Source organism: Clupea harengus, chromosome 20, assembly GCF_900700415.2.
Source record: "Clupea harengus chromosome 20, Ch_v2.0.2, whole genome shotgun sequence".
In the NCBI taxonomy this organism is placed as follows: domain Eukaryota; kingdom Metazoa; phylum Chordata; class Actinopteri; order Clupeiformes; family Clupeidae; genus Clupea; species Clupea harengus.
In genome coordinates, this window is record NC_045171.1 from 8,909,458 (window position 1) to 8,929,457 (window position 20,000).

The window sequence follows — 20,000 nt, forward strand, 5'->3', positions numbered from 1 at the left end:
GTGTGTGTGTGTGTGTAAAGGAGTACATGAATGTGTGTGTGTGTGTGTGTGTGTGTGTGTGTGTGTGTGTGTAAAGGAGTACATTAATGGGTGTGTGTGTGTGTATGTATGTGTGTCTAGGAGTACATGAATGTGTGTTTGTGTGTGTATGTGTTTGTGTGTGGGAGCACATGAAGGAGTGTGTGTTGGTGTGTGTGTGCGTGATATTGTTGCGGGAGGTAGGTTCTCCGACGACCAGGAAAAAAAGCTTGTCGCAAGAGAGAGGGGTTCGAAAAATAATCATTAGGGGGAATTACAACGGACGGGTGGACTCTAGCCCCACGGCTCAGCAAGGCCGACACGGCTCCCAGGCCACAGGCTCTCACTCCACTCCAAATAAACGCCATTAATTAGCTGCTGACATGGCCCATAACAGGGAACAGAGGCGTCCTCCCACTCTCTCTCTCTCTCTCTCTCTCTGTCTGTAGTCTGTCTTTCTCTTTCCTTTTCTCTGCCCCCCCTCCCCCCCTCCATTCTATCTCTAGACAAAGGCTTGGAGAGCAGGAGCAGCCAGGGGGCCGGAGGCGGGTGGGTGAACTGATGTGAACCCAGATCGCCTCGGAGCCGTGCTCGTCCGACAGCACCAGACACCGGAGCGGAGCGGAGCGGCCAAAAGACATTTATTAAAGTCTGCAGCTCCCTGCCTCTGAAGGACAGCACTGATTGATCCAAGTAATCTATCTACTTTAGAAGTGATGAAGACACCCGCCCCACGCCTCCACACACACACACACACACACACACACACACACACACACACACACACACACACACACACACACACACAACCCCACTGAACAGACCTCTATAGGCACCACCTTCAGACAGTTTCTAGAAAGCTCCAATCCCTGGCGGACACGGGTTATCTAGGACCGAATAACCGCCCCAATTCATAGCCTTATGCGTGCGTGCGTGCGTGTGTGTGTGTGTGTGTGTGTGTGTGTGTGTATGTATAAGGGGGCTATCTAAACAGTTACAGACTTGTGGTGCGGGGCATCCCCCAAAGATTGTCTGAAGGCACCACCAGCGGCTTGCTACAGCTCTAACAAATGTACTGATGACAGACGGTGCGGACACGGAGGGTTGGGGGGGGGGGGGGGGGGGGGGGGGGGGAGCTGGTCTGGGGTCAGTCGACTCAGAGTTCCGTGCTTGAGTAACACATCGGAGAGCTACTGCTGCTTGATGAAGGGCCGTTCCGACTCGGACAGCCCGCCAGCCAGACGCAAGACCAAATCCAAAGAACCAGAGAAGTCTGGAGTCTGCTGACGCTGACCGAGAGTCTCCAGGGCTTGTTGCTTGATGTTTCTGAAGGCCAAAAGCTTGGAGGGATCAAAGAACAAAGAGGACCGCTGAAGTATTTGGTGAAAACGTTTTTTTTTCCACATGGCCAACAGTCGATCGTTTGTGCCGTTTTCACTTATCCGGCAAAAAAGGTACTAAATCTACGGTCCGCTACAGTGGGTGTCAGTTCAAAACGGCAAAAGAGAAATGCCAAGAGAACCATGATTGATCGGAAAACACAATGTGTCAGACCAGGTTTCTCCCTAAAATATGGCTCCTTTAGGGGTCACTCTGTGTGTGTGTGTGTGTGTGTGTGTGTGTGTGTGTGTGTGTGTGTGAGAGAGACAGAGAGGGTGTGTGTCCGCATTTACCTTCTTCTCTGCCTCGTACTCGGCCCAGGCGGCCTTGCGGTCCTCCTCGCTCAGAGCCTCCTCCTCCTTGTGGTCCAGCAGGGAGTCGTGCTCATGGTAGCCCACCAGGTGATCCTTAAAGCTGTGCAGCAACTCCGCCAGGAAGGTGTCCTGTGGGGGCAGGGAGAGGAGACATGGGTCAGCATACACCATGGAGACGCACACGCTCTCTGACTCTCACTCTCACACACACACACACACACACACACCTTGTACTTAAATCACACACACCCGCAGCTGCATTCACACACACACACACTTTCTATTGCACCTATATAAAAACACACACACACACACACACTTTCTATTGCACCTATATAAAAACACACACACACACACACACACACACACACACACACACACACACACACACACACTTTAGGGCATTAACAATGGCTCCGCCAATGCAGAGAGCAGACCGTTATTTGAGCAAAGATGGCTCCAGGACCAATCCAGCACATTTTCTGCTCATTATGAAACGCATCGCTTGCTAAACACACGCGACTAGTCTGAGGCGAAGTGCTGCAGGATACATGTACCGCACCTCTCGCCTGGGCCTGTCAAACATGGCCGCCGCTGCAGCACCACTGTTATGGAAAGCAGTTGGGCCGCCCGGTGTGTTAGTTTGTCCGCTCGTGCGTCCGTTTTGCGGTTGCGTTCGAGAGGTTTGGGTTACCGTCCAATGCCACGGTTTGCTTTTCTATGTCTAGCTGCACCCTCTAACATTGGAACCTTCACAGTGCTGAGCAAAAAGACTCTCAAGACTCATAGAGTGTGTGTGTGTGAGAGTGAGAGTGTGTGTGAGTGTGTGTGTGTGTGTGTGTGGGGGGGGGTTGTTGAGTGTCATAGGTTAGGGATGGCGTTGTGCAGGTTTGTGTAGAACCACTTGAATCGTTAACCCCCCCTAGTCTCCATCTGATTGGCCAGAGGACAATGATCTCACCACTACAAACACAAATTAATCACGAGCACTGTCACAGCAGCAGAAAATGGAGACGGCCTTCAGGAAAACAAATTGCATTGAAGGGCTGATTGCGGACTCTGGGAACGCAGGAACATGACGAGGGAGACTGTGACCTGAGGGGGAAATCAGATCCCTGCTCAGACACACACACACACACACACACACACACACACACACACACACAGAGAAGGACCAACTTGATCGGGAACTATTTATAGGAACAACCCGGGGAGATTGGGAGAGAGGCAGCGGGGGCGGGGTTTCAAAGACAGAGAGGAAGGAGAAAGAAAGAACAAGAAAATACATGTGAGGGCAAAAAGAGAGAGAGAGGGAAAGAGTAATAGACAGAGAGAATGAGGGAGAGAGAGAGAAACAGAGAGGGAGAGAAGTGGAAAAAAGATAAGGTGGTTGGTGGAGAATAACAGGTAGGAATAACAGAGTGAAGTGCCCGGGACATGACGACAGACAGCTGCAATGCTGGGCTGGGCCACCACGGCCGCCTGCAGTAACCAGCTCTGATGGCCACACACACACACACACACACAACACTACATGTGGCCTCACACAGGCCAGTTAAGACAGCACACATACAGAAACACACACACACACACACACACACAGATATAAAGTCTCACAAGACATACAAAAACACACACACAAATAAATAAATAAATAAATAAATAAATAAATAAAGTATCGCAAGACCTACAAACACACACACAAAAAGAGGCTCCCAGTCATAGAGAGCCACACACAGAGACAGACACAAACCGAAACACAAAAGCAGTCACCCCCACCATGCACACACAGCGCCATGTGAAACATATGAACATTAAGCGCCATGTGAATAATATGAACATTAAGCACCATGGAGCGACTTTCCCTGGGCATCCCAACATGCACTGCAAAGGCAACGCAGACTGGAGGGAACATCTCCCTGCATTCCAACAGAGTGCTGCAGAACACCAACCAGAGTGTTTACTTTAGCCTTGTACACGAGACACGGGGAGAGAGAGAGAGAGAGAGAGGGAGAGGGAGAGGGAGAGAGAGAGAGAGAGAGAGAGAGAGAGAGAGAGAGAGAGAGAGAGAGAGGGAAAGAAAGGAGACAGAAAGAGAGGGGATGAGGGAGAAAAGAGACAGGGATAGAGAAAGGAAAATGGGGAATGTGTGAGAGTGTGCACGTGCGTGTGTGTGTGTGAGAGGGGACTGGGGAACATATATTAAGGAGAGAAGCATAATGGCATGGTGCAGGCCTGCTCGCAGTGGGTGAAAAGGTGGTGGAGCAGATGATGGAGTTGTTGCTTACATCTCCTGAGAGAGCATTTCAAACACTACCTCCACGGCTCCCTCCACACACACACACACACACACACACACACACACGGCTTTCTGGCTGGCGGACTCACAGGGTGGGCACAGAGAGTTGCAGAGGCGGTGAAAGCACGAAGAAAGGAAGACACACCCACACACAGACACAGACACAGAGGACACACACACACACACACACACAGACACAGACACAGACACAGAGGACACACACACACACACACACACACACAGACACAGACACAGAGGACACACACAGACAGACACAGATGGCACACACAGGGTAGTCGTAGGGCACAGACTCCCAGTCAGACACCTGGCTTATCTGTGCCGCTTCCAACCCCGCCAAGGCCAGACGTCCAGCCTCAAGTGGGTCACGGACCCCCACAACAGATTCAGATGAGACACACAGACACAGAGAGAGAGAGAGAGAGAGAGGGAGAGTGAGAGTGAGAGAGGCAGAGGGAGAGAGAGTGGGAGAGTGAGAGAGGGCGAGTGAGAGAGTGAGTGAGAGGGAGGGAGTGAGAGAGTGAGAGGGACAGTGAGAGGGGCAGAGGGAGAGAGAGATGTTGGGATTCCTGATTAATCTGCGGAGCTGGAGGGCTCCAGGGTGGTCTCCCACCCAGATCTGCCCACCCCGGCCCCAGCGCCGGGCCCCACCCCCCTCCAGCCCCAACCTCACCCCTAATCCCATCCATGGCCCCCCGTCAGTAACAGGAGCCGAGCACATTGTCATACGGCTGGGCTGGAGCACTCACAAGAGCAGTGCAACACTATCCACTTACCCCGCCAGATGAGGGCGGGAGAGAGAGGGAGAGGGAGAGAGAGAGAGACGGAAACAAAAAAAGAAAGAAAGACGGAGAGAAAGAAAGAAAGAAAAAGATGAAGATGAAATGAAAAAGTGGTTAATGTCCTGAACACAGGTTCATTTCTTCTCTAGGGGGTCAACGAGGAGGGGGAGAGAGAGAGGGAGAGAGGGAGAGAGAGAGGGAGAGAGAGAGGGAGGAGAAGAGGGAGGAGAAGAAGGAGAACAGCAATGCTGAGAGGGGAGGCACAGGAGGTTCTGCTCCAATGACCCCTCATGATGAACTACGCAAGTACACAGAGGACTTTCAGCTCAGACAGCAAGAGATAAAGAGTGTGTGTGTGTGTGTGTGTGTGTGTGTGTGTGTGTGTGTGTGTGTGTGTGACAAAGAGAGTGAGAGAGGAGCAAAAGAGGGAGGGAGATAAGACAAATGGGGAAGGGGAAAGGGAAACGGAGAGATAACCGGAGATTGCCGCCGTTCTTTCTAACCCAGCAGGGCCCCTGTGCAACCCTCCACTCTTTGAAGAAAACAAACCATACAGGTATGACCTTCATTTGTCTCCATCAGTTAAGTCCCTGTCCCCCCCTCTCTCGCACCCGGAAAAACACACTCAGACCAGTGCAAGAACAAGTCGATGGCAACCTGTTAAAAGTTGAGGCACGCTCTTTTCCCCCGCCGCGTCTTAAAAAGCACAGAAATAAATAAGCTGCCGACACTAACCCCCCCAAACCCATTCCCCCCCGCCACCATAGACCTGTCCCACTCCCTGCCCCCCCCCCCCAGCCCTGTCCCACTCCGGTCCCTGGGCCAGCTGGCAGGGATGGCGGATTACTGTGCAGGGCCTTCCTGCCTCGGGGCCTGGAAACAACGCTGATTATCTCATGTTTCTCATTCCAAGCTACAGGTTTGTGTGGAAAAAAAAAAAGACCGATTGAAAGAAAGAAAAAGAAAGCGAGAGAGAGAGAAAGAATGAAAGAGTGTACAGCACCTCTGCTCAAAACAAAAGCCTCCACAAATAGTTCTATTAATGTAAAGCAGCACACACGAGAGAGACAGAGAGACAGCAAGAGAGAGGGGGGAGAGCGACAGAGAGAAAGGGGGGAGAGTGACAGAGAGAGACAGCGAGAGAGAGGGGGGGGGAGAGAGAGAGAGAGAGAGAGAGAGAGACACAGCGAGAGAGAGGGAGAGAGAGAGGGGAGCAAAGAGAACACAGAACCTAGAGAGAAGGATGACAACAAGAAACACAGAACCAATGACAGCCGGAGAGGGAGAGAGAGCGAGAAGAGAGATCTGACCAAAGACACAGGGAGAGAGAGAGAGAGAGAGAGGGGACAGACAGACAACAGAGAGAGAGAGAGAGAGAGAGAAAGTGTGAGTGAGAGACAGAAAAGGAAAAAACTAATGAGAGAGTAAGAGAGAGAGCGCAAGAGAAAGAAAGAAAGGGAGCATTAATGGGCCAGGGGCGTGTTTCCCGACAGTGTCTTTAAGCAGCTACCACAGTTAAATGATAGAGAGACTATCAGTTTGAACACTCCCTCTCCACGGTTACCATGGTGGCTGGTTAACGGTGCTTTGGGGCAATGCAGCCATGCGCTGAGAGAGCCATGCAGTCGGGCAATGCAGCCCTGCGCTGAGAGAGCCATGCAGTGGGTCAATGCAGCCATGCGCTGAGAGAGCCATGCAGTGGGGCCCTGCGCTGAGAGAGCCATGCAGTGGGTCAATGCAGCCCTGCGCTGAGAGAGCCATGCAGTGGGGCAATGCAGCCGTATGCTGAGAGAGCCATGCAGTGGGGCCATGCGCTGAGAGAGCCATGCAGTGGGTAGAGTAGCTCAGTTCCGCTCTCTTGCCTCTGTGCTCATTAAGGGAATATCCATGGCATAGCATTACAGCCAAGAGTTCCCCTCTGAAGTTTTAAACTGAGTGTGAGTGTGTGTGTGTGTGTAGTGAGAGAGGGAGGAAGACTGAAAGAGACAGAGAGAGGGAATGAGAAACAAGAGCAAGTGCACTCTTAAACTGTAAAACCACTCTGGCTAAGGCTGAGGCACAGCCCCCCCCCCCTCCATCTCTTTCTCTCTATACTCTTCTCCACTTTGCCTAAACAACCTATTTCGCATTGTTTTCAAACGCCTGGCAATGAAAGGTTCAGAGAGCACTTACAGGAAAGCCTGCTCCTGGCAAACGCTCCTTCACCTGGTTATGTGGGGGTGAGAGAGAGGGGGCGGGGGGGGGGGGGGGCAGGTACCAATGTTTCAAGTGTAGGTGTAGGTGTGTGTGTGTGTGTGTGTGGGGGGGTGGGGGGGTGTTCAATGTACATCTACATCTATTTGGGGCACAGAGGGTTAAATGTTATTTCGGGATTTTTCCCCCCCGCCTCTTAATCTTTGTGCTGCTCAGAGTTTCTTGTTCTCTCGGAATGAGCGCGCTCACAGCAGAGTGTGCACTTACTCCTCGGAATGAGCGCGCTCACAGCAGAGTGTGCACTTACTCCTCGGAATGAGCGCGCTCACAGCAGAGTGTGCCCAGCCTTCTGCCTCCCAAAACGTCTGATTAGGCCTTCTCTTCTGTCTTTAAGTGCACCCCCCCAACTAACCCCCCATATTCACACGATTTATTTTATTTCGCTCATTACCGCCACTATAAACCCCAGCAGCCCGTTCTCTAACAGCGAGGGGTATGACAGAGGGGGAGAGGGAGGGGTGAAAAGTGGAGAGAGAGAGAGAGAGAGAAGGGAAGGCATAAAATCCATGGCTTCCTGTTCTCTTTCGCTCATGCACCTATCCCTTCCACTCTCTCTCCTGGTTTTCTCTCTCCTTTCTCTCGGCCATCTCTTTCTCCTCTCTCTCTCTCTCTTTCCGGGGGTTCTCCTCTCTTTTCTCCCCATCAACTCCTCTCATCTCTCTCGCTTCTCCTCTTCCCCTCTCTCTCTTCTCCTCCTCTCCTCATCTCTCTCCTCTCCTCCTCTCTCTCTCTCCTCACTGGCTCCCAGGTGTCCTCAGCCCTGTGGGGGTGGGGGGACCAGGCCGGCTCCTCGTTCACTGCAGGAATGCACGGGCCTGAGATATTTGTAATACCTGACCTTAGCCAGTCAAAACTAAGACTACAGCTGCACACAAATTATACACACAACCCCCTCCACACACACACACACACACACACACACACACACACACACACACACACACACACACACACACACACACACACACACACACACACACACACACCAGTATAAACACACTCCCAGAGGCCTGCTGACTTCTGGACTGGCACTCAGATCTTCAGTGCTGTCTGACAACACGCTACGCTTACACACTCTTTCACAGACACTTGCTTGCGCACACACACACACACAGAACAGCCATCTTAAAAGGTCGGTGTTGAGAAGTGGGAGAGAACAGAACACGACAAAGTACAACAGAGAGAAGGGAACAAACACAACAAAACTAAAGGACAGACAGGCTACCAACAGGAGGCAGGAGGAGGGGGCAGCCATGTTTTCAAGCACACCACAGCGCTCACATCTTTCTGCACAGATCGCTCACACAGCTTACAAAAAAATGAGAAAAATGTACGGCGAGTGGAGGAAACTGAACCACCCCCACCACTCCAGACGCCTTCATCTCCCCCCGTCCCCCACTTTGAGAGGGACTCATTTAAAGCACATCTGGGCCGGCAGGCTTATTAAGGGCCTGGTTCCTGCTCTCCTAATTACCCGTGCGGCTGGGGCCGGTTCCCCGTTCCTGGGCTCAAACGCAGCGCCAGGGGCCAGGAGCCCCAGCAGCAGTAGCAAATTACTGCTTTCCCACCAACAGCCTGCTGAGAGAACAGCCTCCTGCGAGCCCTTCAACCCCCCCACCCCCAACACCACTGCCATCGCTCTACTTTCGGAGTCTTGGATGGACACACACAGACACACACACACACACACACACAGCCTTAGGGTACATATGTGACGAATGAGGGCCGAACACTAGACTCTTGAGTTGAAAGACACTCACATGCATACATATCCTTATACACTCACACACACACACACACACACACACAACCAAATGCACAGTACAGAGGCACACAGATTCAAATCCACCTCCCCCACCCTCACTCAAGTACTGCAACACACAGTTAATCAAACAACATCAAACAAATCAAACACCTCATACATACCCGCATATGCTCATCATCCGCCCACACACACACACACACACACACACACACACACACACACACCCTCTCCCTGAGCCCTGAGTGACTGCTGAACCCCGTCAGTGCTAAATCGAGCACCTGCAGCCATAAAGAGAGATTTCCTCGGTGACGCCATCTGCTTGGATGCGGATTGATTCAAGCCCAGTGACTACAACGATGATGATGATGATGATGATGATGCTGATAGCCGCAGGTCTTGTCTGTTCTGCATTCGTGTGTCACCCACACTTCGTTAACAGACATGTAAACAAGTCAATGCCACAAGTGCATTTTAGGTGATGAGTGTTCACCCAGAAATGAGGTGTTACTGTAAAAGTGTTGCGCAAAACAGCCCCCCCCCCCCCACACACACACACCCCCCTCCCAGATCAGGCCAGTAAACTCTCCCATAGAGGCCCAGCAGCATGAAGAACTCATGGCGTGATCAAACATCCCACCTGTACTCCAGCGCACTCGTACCTCCCACCCTCATCAAACACACATGACTCAGAACACACACACACACACACACACACAACTCAGAACACACAAAAAGAGGATCAACTGCTGCTAGTCTGAGGAACCTCAAGGAGACTGGCGAGGGGTTGGGAGGGCCGGAAGGGTCGAATGGCGGTGTGTGTGTGTGTGTGTGTGTCTCTCTCTCTGTGTGTGTGTGTGTGTGTGTGTGTGTGTGTGTGTGTGTGTGTGTGTGTCTGGCCCAGAGCAACTCTTCTTTGTCATTAGGGCACAGGCACTTCCCGTTGCTTCCAATTAAAGCCCCTTCTCTTCATCCTCTTCCTGTCCGTCCCTTTTTCTTTCTCTCCCTCCCTCCCCCTCTTTCTTTCTTTCTTTCTTTTTTCTCGTGCCTCCCTGGTGCTTCAGAGGATGCAGGGCATCCATCAGAGGGTCAGAAATAATGACCTCTCATCAAGTGGGTGGGGATGGAGGGGAGGGAAAGAGGAAGAGAGGAGGAGGAAGAGGAAGGAGAAAAAGAACAAGACAAGAGGATGACCTTCACAGATCTTGTAAGTAGAGAAGGAGAGGAAGCAGTGAATCAGTTTCAACAGATGAGGACAGGACCACAGTGAGATGCATGCCCTTATCTGCCAAGTGTGTGTGTGTGTGTGTGTGTGTGTGTGTGCGTATGTGTGTATGCACAAGAGACTGAACTTTTGCGTTTGTTTGGGGGGATATTGACTGGACTGCACAAAACAGAATGTCTGCGTTTTTTTCCTACCGAAAAAATGAAACGCAATCAGAAGCACATCCCATCGAACCAACCTTAAAGCCCAACCCTTTCGCTGATCTGGCCATTGTGGGTCACACAGATGCAGCACCAAGACGCACCAGATCCACCTCACTGAGCAGAGATCTGCTGTTTGTTGTCTGCCCTGTTATTAGTGCTCACATCTCTGGAGGCAGCAACTGACCTGAGATCAACTTTAAAATATCCATCCTACACAGAAGCCAAGAGATCAACTTTAAAACATCCATCCTAGACAGAAGGCCTAGAGATCAGACAGTCATGTGGGTTCTCTTACAGCGTCTTGTAGCTGACCTGAGATCTGCAGTTATTGCGCGTCCCCCGTTAGTGAGTCACACAGACATAGAAGCCGACTTGGAACGAGCTAATGCTGTCCGTTCCGTTATTCAGATCTCCCTGCTGCTAATGCGCAAGGCTACGCCGCCCACATCTCTACCGAGAGACAAGAGGCTAGCGGCGGTGGCCAGTTGCACCTTGTATGGGAGCGCAGAGGTGTGTGCAGACAGCCTGAAACTATGTTCCGTTCCGTAAACTTGGAGCCGAGGGGGCCATGCTGCCACGAGGTCCAGATATGACTAAGAGCTCTGAAGGATGACTGACTCATCGCCGGTGCTATGTGGGGGGAAAAAAAGACAGCCAAACGGATTCCAGTCAGCATGCTGGGAAAACGCATGGCTACCCCCCCCCCCCCGCTTCACTCATATCCAAGAAGCCCTCACACCAGAACTCACGAGGTGAAGCCGACCATGATTCACCTGTCCTTGGCAGGCTCCAGCGCTGATGACCGGTGGAGAATTCAAAATGGCTGCCAACGGGGCTTAGAGTCAATCTGCTCTTGACAACCTAGCTGAGAGGACAGTGTTCATTCTCTCCCTCTCTCTCATAACGAACCGGGAATGCTACCAAATACAAGCAAACGTGTCAACGGAAAACTCACCCTAAACCAGTAGACAGAGGCACTAGCTAATTTGAACCATCATTAAGGGCAATTTTTTGGACCATGGGGTATTACCCAAGGGCTTTGAACTATTGCTCATATACTCAAGGCTGTTAGATAGAACTGTAGCTCAGGTCTCTTCTTTCACGAACATATCAAATATTAAAAGTTCAATTATCGACCTCTGTGGTCATCCAACATGTGACTTCACTGGAATCAGTGAGGTGTGACGTAGCCAATGTAGTTGGATTTGGATCCTTGACTTGAAGATTAACTAAAGGAAAACTTGAAACCAATGAATGAAGGCCTGGATGTGTGTTCAGCCAATGAAATTCTGTTTTGTGGTGCAGGCATTGAGAGCATAAGAAAGTGGACTAATGTCTCTCCCCCTCTCTCACACACAGATATTAAGCACATAACTTCAATAACTTCAAGCACTCGACTCTCTTAACATCTAAACACTGTGTCTGATTCAATGCCTTTGAGCAAGAATAAGCCACTTTTACGACTTGGGCTAAACACTCCCTGCAGTAGTGATTAGGAACCAAGAGTGGGAAAGGGAAGAGAGTGAAGTGGAGAGGAGAGTAGAGAGGGGAACAGGGTATCTGTTGGTTCTCTCTCACACTCACACACACATAAGCAACAAATACATACACTCTCTCTCATGTGCACACACACACACACAAACAGCAGATGGGTTGTGTGTGAGCGTGGTTGTTTAAACGAGAGGCAGGTAAATTACCCCAGCACAAGCGCCGCCCACGAGCCCAGCTGTGATCAGCTGGACACGCCATCAGAGGGAGCGTCGGCTGCCCATAAAACACAGCAGGGGGTGGTGTGTGTGTGTGTGTGTGTGTGTGTGTGTGTGTGTGTGTGTGTGCGTGTGTGTGTGTGTGTGCGCGTGTTTGTTTCAGGCTGTCACAGGCGCACCTGCACGGGGTTGTGGGGTTCCATCAGGTAAACAACCCAGTTTATCGCCCCTGAGTAAAGCGGGAACACATTGCTGGCCTCTCCCCACCAGATCCAGAGGATGTTAGGAGAGCCGCGTAAACAAAGCAGAGGTTAGTGATGACCGTAGGGGAAGGCCATGTGGACTGCAAAAGGTCGCCCACCCCCCCCAAACAACAGTCGAATTCAAAAACACAAGTCAATAAAAGCTCAAAGAACCACCGGAGTCAATAAAGACGAAGGCTAGTTGCGGCACAGAGCTGGCTGCCGAGATGAAAGCCTGATGAAGCTTCGCTGTGTTTTAGATGGAGTCAGCTCAGAGCTATGACTGTAAAACAGTGGTCAGATAAATGCCTGCGTAAATGTGTGCGTGAGTGTTTGTATACTCGATCGAACGCAGTGCTTAAATGTTTAGTGTGTCGGTTGTGAGTGAGTGCCTGCTTGTGTTTGTGTGGAATGGTTTAAAAAAATAAAATAAATAAATAAACAAGTGCACTGTGGGATTGTGCTCAGGGACCGGGGCCAAGGCCGAGAGGAGAGCAGGGGTTCTGGGCCCAATACGGCCCGGTTCTGGCCGCTATCAGACAGGTGCCGCTGGCCCTCGCTCATTAAACACGCTGATGGAGAGACTCCGCAATCAGAGAAGAATGCCGGAAGGTTAGCCACCTGCGCCGTCACCTGCGGCCCCCTTCTTGTTTATTCCCCAATAGAAACGTTTAATGGAACATCTTGACCCGAAACTCCTCTGAACCGGCAGGCCAGGTTGGCCGCGGTGCTCTGGGCTTCACTCGGCACTTTCGGAGCGCAAACCAGCTGTATCGTGGTTTGGATTAGCTGTTTACAGCGTTACATGAATCAAGCGCAGATCTCCACATGTTTTGCTTTGAATGCACACAGAGGGGTTTTAATAGAACGTCTTCATCCCAAACCCATAAGAATGCTGATGGGTGCAGTGCTCATTACAAAGGCAGGACATTTCATAGAACCGTACTGACATATGCTCAGCATTCTCTGGAGGTTTGAACAAGCGTGTCGCATGTTGATGACCTGTGTGGGAGAGACTGCAGGTGGGGACATGGGGGGGTGTACTGTGCCCGTACACACACCCACACGCTCACAGAACACACACACACACACACACACGCTCACAGAACACACACACACACACACATGCACACAGAACAAACACACAACATGCTTCATGAACACACAAACTGTTACTCTCACACACACACACACACACACAAACTGTTACTCTCACTCACTCACACACACACACACACACACACACGCACCTTCGGCAGCACTGGCGTGGAGCGTTTCCCCTTCTTGCTGGTGGGGTCATCCAGCAGCTCCGGCTCAAAGGTGTAGAGCTCGGTCAGCTCGTTCATGGTGAAGTGGCGTTCGATCTGCTGCTGGTCCACCACACGGGATGACAGAGACTGCTTGGCCACCTGGCGGTCGTAGATCTTCTCTTCCATGGTTCCCTGGGGGATAAAGTGTGTGTGGTCAAGATTTGGGAAGGTTAAGTACTTCTTTCATAGGCAAATTAAAGCACATTTGCTTTTTTCTACAAAGCACTCTATACAAAAAGCACTCCATAGTAGTCAGGATTCAAGGTTCTTCAGGCAGACCCAGGGCTCACACTCACTAACAGAGGTGACCTTCTGTGTGTGCAGGCCAACATGCTCTACCATCTCACCTCTACTGGGTGCATTAGGCCTGGCAATAGGACACAGAGAGAGAGGAGGGGGGTGGGGGGAGAGAGGGAGAGGGAGGGAAAGAAAGAGAAAGAGAGAGGGCGAGAGAGAGAGACACTCACAAGAAAAACAGAAAGACAGACAGACGCAGAGAAAGAAGAGGAGTGAGAGCGAGGGGGCGAGTGAGAGATGGAGAGACAGAAACAGACGGCCTCAGACAGCACCTCTCGCTCCGGTTACCCGCGCATCTATTCAGAGTCAGCCAGGCGTGCAGCCCAAAAAGCCTCTCCTCTCCCCCAAACCACCACCCCCCACCACTCCCCTCCTGCCCTGCCATGTCTCCTTAGCATGACAAACGCTAATGGAGGACACCTCCACCTCCGCCACGGCCCCTTTCAGACGCCACAAAAGATGCCTTGTCCCAGGGAAGCTCTATTACATAGGGGGCAGGCAACCCCTGCAACTGGGCTCCGCAAGGAAGGGGGGGCAGCTCTCTTTTCCTCCAAAAAAGGGGTGATTAGATCAGGGTAGGGTGGGGTGGGGTGGGGGAATGGGATTGAGGAGGAGGAGGTGGTTGGGGGGCATGAGAGGTCTCACCTGAGCCAAAAACCTGTAGACGAACACGGGCCTGATTTGCCCGAAGCGGTAGACGCGGAAGATGCTCTGGATGTCATAGGACGGGTTCCAGGAGGCGTCGAAGATGATGACCCGGTTGGCAGCCACCAGGTTGATGCCCAGAGAGCCTGCTCTGGTCGAGATGAGGAAGAGGCGACCCCTAGAGAGGATGACCGGGGTGGGGGGGGAGAAGAGCGTATAGTATTGATATTACTGGATTCAAATTTTGACCCTGCCACGTCTGGACCTTTACATCAGTTGGTGCTTCTTGAAAATGCTGCATTTTAACTGGTGTATGTAATAGAGAGAGAGAGAGAGAGAGAGAGAGAGAGAGAGAGAGAGAGAGAGAGAGAGAGAGAGAGAGAGAGAGAGTGTGTGTGTGTGTGTGTGTGTGTGTGTGCGAGGAGTTGTCTACCTGATATTGCTGGTATCGTTAAAGTCCTCTGCCCATTTCTTTCGGGTCATGGCGCCGGTGGATCCATCCAGGCGATAGTAGTCAATGTTCGGGAACCACTTCCCCTCTCCTTCAGCCCAACAAGCAAGCAAGCAAACAAACAAACAAACAAAAACATAACGACCGTTAGCAACCCCAATTGGTGTTTTCTCTTCGAGTTTCTCACTCTTGATCATGCCGTCCTCCTTAGTCTCCGAACATCACACCCTCGTAAAAATCAGACTTTCATGCAGCCTTTCCAAAAAAGGCGCCTAAACACTGGCTGAATGGGACCAGAGATCAGAGCGGGCCCTGGGCACAACGCTGGAATGTAACGGCAAAAACAACCGTTAACATTCATGTTGCAAATAGTTGTTAACTGTTGGGCCTCCGCTGCCAGTCTTTATGGCTGGCCAAAGCACATTGGTTCAGATTAGGCTTATATAACTATGCATTAGCAAAACTTTGCAGGAAACTCCAGGTTTATTAGTGCCAAATGAACTGGCTAACAGGTTCTCAGCAGTGTGTGCTTATTCTGAAGGAAGGGGGTTGGCCACACACACACACACACACATATATATATATATATATATATTAGTGCTGTCAGTTTAACGCGTTATTAACGGCGTTAACGCAAACCCATTTTAACGCCGTAAATTTTTTTATCGCGAGATAAACGCGATGTTTTTTTTTATTAATTTTTTTTTTTTTTTTAGATTAACGTTCTTTTTGGCCTCGCAAACTGTGTAGTAGGCTAACGTTACGGTTTGAGTGAATGGTGAGCGCAATACGGCGAAATGGATGATAAAAAGCTTTTGAATTGAAATACTTTTAAAAGTTGTGTTGTGCAAAAGAAGCGAGCTTCACTGTTGTCTGAAAATGTCAACAGGCAGCTGGCTGAAATCAAAGAAGTAGTAGGCTTACCTTTTATTGGTAACCTAACTGTTACGGTTCATTGTTTCTGAAATAAGAGGCCTGACTGCTATGTTCCCAGCAAACTTGAAAAAGAGAAAATATTAAGCCATGGTTTAACTGCACTATAGGCTGAGTCCTTGTTTACCTGAAATGTGCACTTTATAATTTTATTTTGTACGGCCCTGTTTGGCAATGTTGGTTTTCAATATAATAAAACATTTGCTTAAAGCAATCCAATCCACGTTTCCATGTTGATAAGGGCATTAAAATAAAAATAAAATTATGGATATAAATAAACGAAGGGACATTTAGAATAGATACAAATTTGCGATTAATCGCAATTCATTTTGAGTTAACTATGACAAAAATGCGATTAATCGCAATTAAATATTTGAATCGTTTGACAGCACTAATATATATATATATATATATATATATATATATATAGACAAGCAAGCGAAGACAGACAGACACACACACAAACGTGACTAATACAAGCAGGCACAGAAACACACATACACACGCAAACAAGAATGTACATCTTTCATGACCTCACACACATGCACAAATCACCCAACACATATCTCTGGCCAATTCACAACACACTCCCCTCATGCATGCAAGCTCACTCTCCCCCTCTCTCCACACACACACACACACTCTCTCTCTCTCTCTCTCTTCCACACACACACCCTCTCTCCCTCTTTCTCTCTCTTCCACACACACACACTCTCTCCCTCTTCCACACACACACACACACTCTCCCTCTTCCACACACACTCTCTCTCTCTCTCTCACACACACCCTCTCTCTCTCTCTCTCTCTCTTCCACACACACACCCTCTCTCCCTCTTCCACACACACACACACACACACTCTCCCTCTTCCACACACACACACACACTCTCCCTCTTCCACACACACACACACACACTCTCCCTCTTCCACACACACACACACACACACTCTCCCTCTTCCACACACACACACACACACTCTCCCTCTTCCACACACACACACACACACACACACACACAGATAGGTGGCTGTGTTGAGAGCGGCCGCCTGCTCTTTAATATTGTGTCTGCCCCCTCCTCATGTTCATAACTAACATTTCAGTATGGTTCCAATTACTTCACTGTGATCTTTTCATTACAAATTGCAAACCCTTAAGCAAACATTTTTTCGTGGAATAAAAAAAAAAAAAAAAAAAAAAACTCAAGGTCTAATCATTTTCAAAATGAAAGCAAAAACAGCTGTGGCGCTTTAATTAGGAACATGACCTTATGCTAGAGGCTGTGTGTGTGTGTGTGTGTGTGTGTTTGGGAGTTTGTTTGTCTTAGTCTCAGATGTGTGCAAGACTGAAATAGTTTGAGATCCTGCAGTGTAAGTTGCTGCTTGTGGTCATGAAAAAATAAAAAATAAACAAAACAATACAAACCTGGACACACACACACACACACACACACACACACACACACACAGAGGAGTGCATGACAGGTTCATCTCTGCACTGATGTCTGAAAAGCCCTCATCACCCTCAAGCTCAGCACAGCCATCAGCGCCACTAAATAAAAACAAATGACAAACACTCACAGAGTAGTTAGCGTCTTTAGGGATTTGTACAAAGCGACTATGAAGCATCTTGAAAAGATCAGAGGAGACATAGCCAACCCCTGACACTGACACCCTTTAAGAAAATACCATAAACACAAAACTGAACTGAGCTGAACACCGAGTCTCTTCTAAGAGAGTCAGAATCGGAGTCTGAGAGAGAGAGAGAGAGAGAGAGAGAGAGAGAGAGAGAGAGAGAGAGAGAGAGAGAGAGAGAGAGAGAGAGAGAGAGAGAGAGAGAGAGATCACTGGTTGGTGTGGTCACTGGACTGTGCATAGCCTAGGGTGCAGAGGTGCGGCTGCAGTGCATGTTCCATTACATTGGGTGCCCATGGGGCGTGGACTAGGGGCAGGAGGCTGGCATGGTGTGGCACAGTTGAGAGGGCACTGAAGGTGGGCACCTGCGGGGATGTGCTCGTGCCACTGAGCAGGGACAGAACAGGCATCACACACACACACACACACACACACACACACACACACACACACACACACACACGAGCACCCGCGTATGGCAACAATGAGACATGTCTGAGCGGCATATTCCTGCCACCTCAGCTAAACAGTGGAATTTGTATGCAATTGTGTGTGTGTGTGTGTCTGGAGTCCTTCAATATGTTTGTTTAAGAAAAAAAAAAGCCCCCAACACACACTGAAGTTGACAGCAGGCTGTTTAAGAAGGGGATGGACTGGGGTGGGGTGGGCTACCTTTGTATGGAGACTCCTTCCCCTCATCTTTGGCTCTACAGGAGAGCTCCAGGAAGTCTTCTATCAGGTCCAGAGAGATGAGGGACTGACTGAACACCAGACTGCAAATCACAACATGAAGGGTTGTTCAGATATGAAGCACTTGCATACATACAATATAACAACGCAATAGATCACTGAATTCTTTTTTTACAAAAGGAGAATAAGAACGGGAAAATGAGAGAGATAACCGGAGATTGCCTTTCTTACCCCTGCAGGGCCCCTGTGCAACCTTCTACTCTTTTTTATTATTATTTTCTAAACAAACAAACAAACAAACAAACAAGTGCACACAGGTATGACCTTCATTTGTCATGTGTGAGAGACTCACACTTTTTCCTCCATCTCTTCTGCCATGCGTAGGATCTCAAAGAGAAGCGAAATCTTTCCGGAATGTGCCAAGATCTCTGCATCCGCCTCGGTCACAAAGTCCTTGTGCCAGTCTGGAGAAAAGGTAGTGGAGGGGACCCTTGCTGTGGATCAAAAAGGTCAAACCAGGTTCAAATCAGATGAAGCAAACTGAAGGGTCAAAGGTCAAGGCAGGTTAAACTCAGATGAGGCAAACCAAAACTCCCGGGAAGGTCAGAAAGGGGAACCAAATGTGGCAAAAAAAAAAAAATATGACTCCCTTCACATTTGTGGAGCACAGACATGAACATTACTGTTACTCAGAAAAACACTGGCCAACACAGCCACCGGCCAACACAAGCACAGATGGATGGGTGGAACTGCTGACACTCATTCCCACCAACACCAACATGACCATGTAGGCCCTTGACACGTGTTGACAGTTCACATCAGTTTTTTTTTTAATTTTTAAACTCACTAATTTTGAGAAAATACAGACAGCCAGGTGGCTGTGGATTTGGACAGAACATCTTCAAACTGGCTGGCTTTTGGGCCCGGTCTGAAATGTTAAATACTGTGATGGTGCCCTTACCCTCCTCCACCGGTTCGGCCCGGTTGCGGCTCTCCGGGTTGCCGCCGCGGGAGCTGGTGTTCCACTCCTTGATGACCTCCAAGTCGTCACTGTCCGAACCCTCCGAGCTCTGTTTCTTCTTCCCCTTCCCGCGAGCCTTCTTCCTGGGGGGAGGGAGACGGGCAGAGAGGGGTGAGATGTTTCATTTGTGTGTACAACACACACGCACAGTTGCCACCCACTCCCACATAATCTCACACATGATGGAAGAGTTTCACAATCATGTTCCAGTGTGATCGCTCGCTCGCACACACACACACACACACACACACACACACACACACACACACACACACACACACACACACACACACACACACACACACACACACACACTAATGCTGCAATAAAGTTTCAGAGACTGAAAGGAGTGGACTACTACTTTATCAGAGCTTGGTGTGCATGTGCTTGTTGCTTACCGCATGCAACTTAAAGTGTGTGTGTGTGTGTCCTTCTCTTACTTGGGCGCATCGTCCTCAGAGGTGAGGCTCATAGAAGACTCCTCCGTGTCCGAGGCAATGAACTCCTCCATGCTGTCCTCGTCAAAGTAACCCTGGCAACCACACAGCAAACGAGACCAGATTTCACATACAGCTTACAATTAAGCAACTGTGAGACAAAACACCAGTTCACATACACACACACTTAACAAAAACAAACCTTAGACGTGATAGTTATAGTCTTGCTTATCAACAAACGAATTGAAAAAAAATGCTTACTTTTAAAGCAATGCCTTTAACATGGAGTATAAGATGGACAGGCAGACAGATGGAAGGGGTGCAAAAGTAAAAGAGAGAAAGTGTGGCAGAGTGAGACAGTGACAGAAGGGGACACAGACAA

At 49.7% G+C, this 20,000-nt stretch overlaps 1 protein-coding gene across 4 annotated transcripts in view; it reads right to left on the reverse strand.

The window, feature by feature from the left end:
- The window catches only part of atrx (ATRX chromatin remodeler), a 52,793-nt gene that overhangs the window by 8,107 nt on the left and 24,686 nt on the right, over nt 1–20,000 (reverse strand). For all 4 annotated transcript variants that reach the window (XM_031557869.2, XM_031557868.2, XM_031557867.2 and 1 more), the window contains 8 exons: nt 19,621–19,713; nt 19,122–19,266; nt 18,513–18,654; nt 18,143–18,243; nt 14,888–14,996; nt 14,455–14,632; nt 13,453–13,644; nt 1,692–1,841 (listed from right to left, as the gene is read on the reverse strand). In XM_031557869.2, coding sequence (XP_031413729.1) covers nt 1,692–1,841; nt 13,453–13,644; nt 14,455–14,632; nt 14,888–14,996; nt 18,143–18,243; nt 18,513–18,654; nt 19,122–19,266; nt 19,621–19,713 — 1,110 coding nt within the window. The remainder of the gene's footprint in view (nt 1–1,691; nt 1,842–13,452; nt 13,645–14,454; nt 14,633–14,887; nt 14,997–18,142; nt 18,244–18,512; nt 18,655–19,121; nt 19,267–19,620; nt 19,714–20,000) is intronic.